At 38.4% G+C, this 9,271-nt stretch overlaps 1 protein-coding gene across 2 annotated transcripts in view; it reads right to left on the bottom strand.

The window, feature by feature from the left end:
• Positions 1-5,653: 5,653 nt before the first annotated feature.
• The window catches only part of spns2 (spinster homolog 2 (Drosophila)), a 68,108-nt gene continuing 64,490 nt past the window's right edge, over positions 5,654-9,271 (bottom strand). For both annotated transcript variants that reach the window (XM_042431994.1, XM_042431993.1), the window contains exon 13: positions 5,654-9,222. Coding sequence is in view for 1 of the 2 variants with exons in the window: in XM_042431993.1 (XP_042287927.1) it covers positions 9,208-9,222 (15 nt within the window). In the remaining variant the exon portion in view is untranslated. The remainder of the gene's footprint in view (positions 9,223-9,271) is intronic.

Genomic DNA, 9,271 nt, shown 5'->3' with positions numbered 1-9,271 from the left:
AAATGAAGCCACTGCTTCAAGGCCTGATGGGAGATGAGGAGTGATCATTATAACTAGCTGGAGGGTAATGACGTCTTCTGCCACTGTGGCTACAATGACAGCAGGCCTGACCATTACTTGCCATTCATGTCTTCTTGAATTGTTGCAGTTGTGCCTTCATTGACATTGCCCAACCCACCATGAAGCACATCTCTTATTCCACATGGGCAGACAGAAAAGAGGAGGAGGACATCTCATGCTTCCTCTGGAACATGTGTCGGTTTCTTTAATGACACAGTAACGCATGCAGAGCCATGCATTAATGCAGACTCTGACAGCTGAAGGTTAGTTGGCTCCTCAGGCCTGACAGTACATTCACACATGAAAGCAGTGACGCGATGATGTGATGTTGCAGTGATGTTCAAAAATGGAAGGAAAGAAGAAAAGGAGGAAAATATTTCAGCTGTATGAGGTTCAAAGTGGGCAACAAATATGTCACCTCTACTGTACAATAGATTTGTTCATTTCTATTATTTTCTCAGCCAATGTATTAGCTTTGTTATTACTGTTTCTTTGTTAATCTACCAGTTGGTGTCTCATTCTACTTTCCTGTCGACACAATTTTGACAAAGGTGAAATACTCATCAGCGATATGGTTTAAAAAACAACGCATATTTTTTAAATCTCAAACTTCAGTCATAAACACCATGTCCTTTCTCCTAGTAATGCTATGACGGAAAATCTTTTGTCAGCTACAAAGATTATGTGTGGTGTACCTCAAGGATCAATTCTTGGACCACATCTGTTCTCACTCTACACATCTCTACACAACATTTGTTTGGACAAATTATATGTCATTGTAGTGTTTCCTTTCACTGCTGTATGGATGTGAATTAGTTATACCTTCCAGTAACCCATTGATTCCCCAGCTGTTTAACTGACATCCTAATAATTCCTCTCCAACAGTGATGCACCTCCTTCCTGAAACCCTCTTCCACAACATGCAGTGTGCTTTGTAAGAAGGTGTTATTTTTTAGTGTTATCTTTGACTTTGTGGCATGAATTTTAGGAGAGATACAAGGAATAAGTTTGTTTTTAAAATCTTTTTTTACTTTTATATTTTTGCCATTACAAGTTATTTATTTATTATCAGTTCATTCTAATTTTTGTGGACCACACTAATAATTTTCAATCACCAGTAAGTCCTGCATTCAAAATTATAATGAAAGTATGGAAGTATTATCAGCTAAATGTACCCCAACTATCAAAATTAACAGTACTCTTCGTGCAGCAGAATGACCCCTGTCAGTGCTTCATGTCACTGCTGGTTGAGTGTAATGTGCCAGAATGAAAAATAAATAAAATAAAGTTTAGAGTTAAAAATTCAACACAGTAGGCATTAAGGCATTAACAAGTAGGCATTAAAGCAGACAACATATTTTTTGGCACAAATGGAATATATATTTATATCATTTCATCAACAAATGGAGGACGCTGCTTCTCCTTGACTTCAAATGTCATTTTGATTTAAGATTTAAATACAATTAAAATGCTACAGAATGTAAAATGAAATAAAAATGTATCTTTTTCTGCTTCTGCCAATCACATTTTCCTGGTTTCCTACATTTCAGAGGTGGTATTCTATTGTCATCCATGTTTGTGATATGAAGTTCACTCAGTCGTTGGCTTCGTTGTGTCTTCTTGTAATGACAGTGGTTGAGAACTTGAGCACATTCCCGCTTCTAGTCAACCTCTAATAAAGCAAAGAGCTATTTTTGCCTTTTCCCCTCAATTGCACTAACAGCCTGAAGAGTCATTTGTTGGCTTTCATTCTCTGTTTCTCCTTTTAATATCCCTCCAGCTCAGTCCTGTTGGTAGAAAGGAAAATGTGCCACACAGTTTGTCAGTTTGCATCTTTGTCTTCACACATTGCAGTGTGCCAGACGTGGTTGCTCTTTTCATCAATGTTTCATCTATGATTTATTTCTGTAGAATACAAATATGAAGTGCTTTGTAAACTAAAAACAAATACATTTCAACCTAAAATGGTATCAAACTTCTTTTTAAGTGGAAAAATCAGCCAGTGGAAAATAGATCCTGGATGTCACATTCACACACAGATGACACCATTTCATTTTCATCAAATGAGTCTGGGAACATGACAAACATTTCACTAGGAGTGACTTCTGTAGTGTTTCCACTGCACTTGCTTCAGTGAAGGTAACTGTGTTTCTGCAGTGTGAGGCAGGTTGGAAAAGTCAGTGGGTGCCAACAGAGTGAGGTGAGAGATTCACAGTGGAGGTGTGATGCTGCTGACTGCAGATGCTTCTTTTTTATGTGCTCTTCAACAGAAGTCTATTCTTGTTTGTCAAACACGTCTCCTTTTGACCTCTGTTTGTGCTGTGCTGGTAACCCTGCATTAATCATCAGTCAGTCTAATTATTGCCTGCAAACACAAGTATGAAGTAGTCTGAAAACGCAGACATTCCTACAGAGAGTGGCAGCCGTTACTTCTGTCTGAAATCCTTTATTCCAACTCAGACGGGTGGCAAACCTTCAGGAAGAAACGGATGAATCAAATAGATTACAATTCTTCATTTACTCACTCACTGAATGATGTAAGACCATAGTCAATATTGTGAATCATGTTTCTTGACAGATTGTTATTGTAAAGCCTTGCCTTAAAGTCACAGAGTAATTAAATATGACTGTGGTTGTCACCACAACATGCTGCCAGGATGAACCAGTTTCAGCTCTGATTTATTATGGAAACTGATCTAGGTCTTTAATCTAAGTCTTTCCATATTTTTAACTCGTTTGCACCCATCCGCCTTTTAAGGATGGTTTGCCAACTACTTTTGATCACTTTAGATGAATAGAGTATGAGTTTTCAAGGTTTTCAAGATGAATAAGTTTTCCAGGATTTAGTAAATTGTTGGACTATAGCTTGAAAGTAGGAAAACACCATAGGTCTCAGTTGTATACTGTACACTGTAGCTCTATTAAGTGATGATATAATTGTATCTATAAATTAAGCTTTGAATAGTAAAATTGATATCATAACTCAGAATTTACTTTACATACAAATTTTATCCACATCTATAAATCTTTTACAGGCTGTGAGGAAAAGAAATATGTTAACTGACCACACTGTCATTTGTCATATTAGTTTCCAAATGAGACAGAAAGTCAAACTTTAGCATTATATTTCAGTAAGTTCTTCATTATGAATTAAAGACATTCATTACTCAAAGTATTCAAACACATTCAAGTGTAAGATGTGCTTAGTTTAAGTTTTCCTGCAATGATCTGAAAGCATGACAAATCAAATATATTTTTTACTTGAGCTGCAACCTGCTGTGATTCTTCACAAGCCGAGTAAATTTCAAAACAACGGGGTGCTGTGATTCAGAATGCACAGTAACATTTACAAAATGGACGGCCCAAACAATGCTGCTTTTAAACCCAGAACAGGCTGACATTTTGAAGCTTCACATCCACTGCCGGTTATTTTTCAACCTAAATTTACCTGCGTGTTGTACAAAGTTTGTCCTCTGTGAGTTTAAGTGGAAAAGAGCAAATGGAAATTCCAGTGCTCGCTAGAATGGCTCCCCTTTTCCTGTCTACGCCCCAGTGTTTCCTGCCTGCTGCATGACTAGGTGTGTTGACTTTTAGATTGGAGCGTCTGACTTTGGGGTTCATATTTGCCTGACTGTGGGAAAGGGTGTTGGTTTCTTTCGGTCATTCACCGACCAAACACTAATTCTCCACTTTGAGCTTCCTGTGGCAGCTATATAATCTTCCGCTCTTCAAACTGAGCAGAAAAAGGATAGAGGGATCAGTTTAAAATGTGGCTCTGCCTAATTAAAGGCCTCACGGCCAAAATCTCCAGTCTTCTTTTGTCACAAATGCAGTGTATACTTACTCTTTGTGTTTGTGCAGTCCTGTCATAGACAAGTCCATTAGTGCTATTAGCTGCCATCTTAGCTAACTCTGCCCCTTCTAATGAGCATCAACACACAGAGGGCCTTTAGCCCAGAACTTCCTCACTTCCTGTGAAGGTAAATATTATGTTTTCTTTTTCACTGCATCCACACACCACGGATGGAGCCCTGTGTTGTGTCTGTGATGTGTCAATGCGTCTGTAACCCACTCTGGGGACTGCAAGATTACTTTACAAACCAGCCTCACAGAGGCCTGCCTGACTGCACCTGAACAATACAGTAGTTCATTCATGGACTAACTCAGGCCTTCTCTCACTGTGATAAAAATCAAGCCTTTGTGAGCCTCTGCAAAGATGAGGAGAGGAGGAAAACATGGGATCCAGTTCTTAAAAGTGGTCTTTATTTTAGAATAAAACAGTACATGCATTCATGGAATACCTTTTACCTGAGTCATTCTTCTCTGGCTTCACTGCAATGGAGCTGAACAAGTGTATAAAGTCAGTTCTGGCAACAACAGGTGACTTGGTGACACTTTACAATAAGCTACACAAAGTACTATGTAGTTACTGAGGAGTGAGTAAGGAACAAATAGTATCACTGAAGTATGGCCTTTGTAGTAGATAATGATGAGTTAATTGAGAACAGACTTGTAGATACTAGGTTAATGAGACATTAGTCAATGATTAATACATAGATATTCATAAGTATCAGTATGCTGACCACTGTCTTCATGATGTTATTACTTAAACATTAGTTACTTCTGTGCCCCCTCAAGAAAACTGGTGCATATACTGAGAAGTTACTTACTAGAAGTACTTCAAAATGACCTTACCATCATTTACTCTTTTTGTGCCCCCACATGTAAAGTAATACATCGTCCTACAAAACTAACAAGTAGCTACTGAGTTCTTACAGGAGAATTTACAATTAGTTCCTGATAACAGACAGCAGGATTATCCAAAAACTATTTTAATCATCATATTCAGAGCACATATACATTCATTTTCACATCAATAAGTCATATACAGTCACACTAGATGATAACTGATTAGCTCATAAGCATAAAGCATTACTGTGATGCATACATTTCTTATTTATGAACAGATAGCCTATTTTCCATCAGTGATACCACAGTGAGCTGTTGGTTCTTCAGTCAGTCAATCAGCTGATTTCACTGACTTGATTTCTAAAGCTGCATAAAAGCTTCTCAACACTGAAACAACTGGAAATGAATTTAATGCAACACTAAGCTACACCTACTCATAAATATTGGTTCTTGAATTGTAAAGTAATGTTTAGAAAGAGTTTGGAAAAACTTACGCTTGGAAATCAACAGGGGAAAAGTAGTCTGCATTTTTAAGGCATCAGCATCATTAATGCTACAGAGTATGACATACAGATGTGAATTTTAAACAATATGTGCTCTTTTCTTGAGAATCCAGCTGTCTATCATTAGGGAACATGTAGAGTATATGGCGCATCACAATGTATAACAAAATCTAAGGCTTGTCCCAATTACCTAACACTACTGTAGTGTGAAAACTAATATTTTTTTCAAATGACCCCTGGCCTGACTTATTTTTACTTGAAAATGAAGGGAGCTCAATATATAACTCTATAAGTGCAAAGTAAAAATCATTTCTTAATTTCTATGAGGTTCTCCTAGAAGTTGATCCCCTTAAATGTTGTGAATTTCTGTCAGAATGAAGAGAAACAGAGACAAGGCGGTATGAAGTGATTAAATAGGTTTATTTGATTTACAGACATGTACATTTTCTATCAAACCCCGAGGGAGCATCACAGTTCAGTTCTACAATAATATCCTTTGACACGTCTCTTGTATTGACTTGCTCTAAAAATAAAAATAACCTCTGTTTTCTGCTCAACATCAGAAATAGGTTTCTTTATACACAATTCTTGTATGACAAGAAATAGCACATTCTCAATACATCACTTCAGTGATTATTAACATAGAATTACTCAATACAACAGACCTATACTAAAGGATTGGTGCTAAATCAACTAAATTTGGCAAAGTGAAACTCAATTCATGACCCATCTGACCAGAGCCAACGTCCCTACTGATGATAGATGACAATGTGTCAGCACTTACTGTGAGCATGAAGTGACAGACCTCTGTGGCAGAGGCTGGGATGGGATGCTAGGCTATGGTTCAAACAAATCCCTGAACATTAAGTGTGCAAAATGATTTGATCAGTTACTCTGAAAAAAAAAAACAAAAACAAAAAACATACAAGAGCTACAAAAATAAATGCAAAAGTATTGCATCCTAAAGATGAGACCAATACGTTGTCTTAAAATTCATCACATTACAATTCCTTTGTGTATGTAATATGTGTGAGATGTCCAATTCATGATCACAGTAAACAGGATGAATCTTAGTGATGTAAAAAGGTATTGTGTTGTTTCATTGTGATATAAAAAGATGAACAAACAGGCTTTTCTTAACCCAAAGACATACAACAAAGTGTAGTATACTCAAACCTTAAACTTCCCTTTATAGATTATTCTTCATTATGGTAACAAACAAATAAATACATTGCATCCAAGCCATCATTTACAATATATTAAAGTTGCTGCGTGATATAGCTATATATATATATCTATTGTAGTTATAATAAAAAAACTCATTTGGTAACATTAAAAAAAGAATCGATAAAAGGAAGGTAAGAAGCTTAGTTCATTAAGAAGATGTAGGTGTGTAAACACATCAGGTTGGACAGAATCACATTCAAAGAGCTCCACGCAGTTGGAGAGAAGCTAAAGCTAATGATCTGGCAACAAGGACACAGCCCACACAGCACCCCACACACAGCCAGTGAGTCATGCTCACACATCAATGCTACAAGAAACAACTCAACGTCTCCCTTTATTCCTCCGCTGAGGTCAATCCACCCTCCTCCTTCTGTGTTTTCTTGGAGGTCTGCAAAGTGCTTTTTCTCTTTATGCACAAGTTTTAAAACCCTAGATTCCATTAGTGGATTAAAGGTTTCAGTAAAATTGTATCTATTAGGTGATAAACTACAAAAAAATGTTCCTTAAAGATGACACTTTTGATTAAATCTTTGTGTATACAAAACTTGCTTCTTTTTCTTTATGGGAGATTGCATTTAAGTTGCATAATTACAAATCTGATACAGTAATGAATGCAGAGATTGATGAAATCAAATCCAGGCTTTCTGTCTAATTGTGGACTTATATTTCCTATGTAAATCTCTATGCCATTCTCTGGTGCTATTAAATGCAGGTATTGAAGGGGACTATTGAAGGGGGTTTTTCAGCTCCTGTAGTGACATCTGAAGACATGCCGGTCTGGTTTCAAAGCAGGGGGATTCCTCGCTTATCTGTTATCAACGATAAGAGCCCGCCACCTGGGGCCGAAGGATTTCCTGTTCCTGTCTGGGATTTTGATTTCCCTCACTAATAACCCCGATGACTGTTACTCCAGCCCTTCCCAAAAGTCCTGTCTTCTAATCGTGGAATGGGATATCTACAATTTGCAAGGGCGGGAAAGGTGTCTTTTCACAATGCCTGTTATTGTAACCGGCATGGAGTGGACTGGAATCCATCATTCAAAGTGACTCCGTCTCTGTGTGGGCGTTGTGTCCAGAAATTCAAAACCAACCATCAGAGAGCTAACCCTTTAGAGGGAAACCCAGCTCACTGATAAGGCAGTGTGGATAAAAAGGTTGGCTTCCACATAAAAGAAAAGAAAAGAAAAAAAGAATAGTATTGCTTCTCATCTACATAAAAAACACAGGTGTTACTCCTTAAAACGGCTCCAAGTCAAAAGAGTAGCATTTCATTTACATTTGGGAAAAAGCATGTACATCATAAATTATAAAATATATAATCCAGTGTCCTCTTTAAATCGCCCGGATTGCATCATCATTATCCTTCTGAAACAATCATACGCAGTAACCTCCAGTTTCAAATCCAACATCATACACACACACACACACACACACACACACACACACACACACACACAAACACACACGCAGAAAAATTTTTTAAAAAAATCACAAGAAACCTTGTGAAAAATAATGTGCAGAAATCTCTCATCTCTGTCGTGTTCTCTGGCACCGTCTACACTGATTTAAGTGCTAAAAGCTAAAAATAAAAACATGTGGGGGTCAAAAGAAACAGCTGGCTAGCTCTGTTGATGTGAAAGCTCCAATTTTAAGGCTGATTCACTGACCTTTAGACAGTAACACTTTTTGGCTCTTAGTTGACGGCTATGTTTACATGCACAGCGAAAGTTTGATCGTGATGCCATTATGAGAATACTGCATTTGTCGTGTAAACACTGTATTTACGTATGTTGCTTAGACGTTTATGTTGGTAATACTACAATTACGATTTGTGGAGAAATCTGATATTAGTCACATCATGGGAGGCTTATTTGAACAGATAAACAACACTTTGATACAAATTTTGTCTTGCTGCACATTTTAGTTGCATCACTTGCTCCGCATAACTTGAAATTTGCAGCTACTGTCTGTTTACAGTTTCAAAAGCCAGATGAAAGGCAGAATAAATTGGGGAAGATGTGTATGGGAGCAAAAGAGACACCAATGGATCTCTATAACTGAAGTTTACAAATGACGCTGCTTCGACTGTCTAGCAGATATAAACAGCTCAATTAAACAAATTTCATCGCCAAAAGCTGAATTTCAGTGTGCATGTAAACATAGTCAGTGATGATGTCATGAGGGTTGTTGGTGGTCAGTGCAAAGTCTGAAGGAATGTAATAACGCTATGGCACTTGGTGCAGATTGACAGCCGATGTAACGGACAGACAGACACATAGAGACAGACAGGCAGACAGACAGGGCAGGTTCATGGTCAGCATTCAGTAGTATGGCATCAGGAGTCGGAGTGGTCACAGGGGACCACCCCACCTCCTCCCTGGAAGGGTCAGTGGAACCTCGCAGACAGAGGTGAGGAGGACACCAGCTGTCGGCCGGCAGGCTTTGACACACCGCTGTGTGCCTTCTCAACGGCCTGTGATTTTAGAGGCGTATCAAGGAGGGGCAAGACGCTCCCTCATTCCAGTTATGAGCAGCTTCCACGAGCGTGTAAAAAGGAAGAGCAGCAGGAGCCAAGCGGAGGAGGAAGAGGCGGAGGATGATCATGGCGGTGACGACGAGGAAGAGGACATGGGTGTGGTTTTAAAGAAGTGGATCAGCTGCCCTCGCTTTTCTTTTTTATCTCCATTTAGTCATCCTTATTGAGTTTGGCTGCTCCTTCACATGCCTCCTCATTTGGTTGTCACCTGAGAGAGAGAGAGAGAGAGAGAGAGAGAAGGGGGGTGGATGGGAAAT

This window comes from Thunnus maccoyii, chromosome 13 (assembly GCF_910596095.1).
Source record: "Thunnus maccoyii chromosome 13, fThuMac1.1, whole genome shotgun sequence".
NCBI classification, from domain to species: Eukaryota; Metazoa; Chordata; class Actinopteri; order Scombriformes; family Scombridae; genus Thunnus; species Thunnus maccoyii.
Note: the sequence above shows the minus strand (reverse complement) of the source record. Positions and strands in the feature narration are given on the sequence as shown.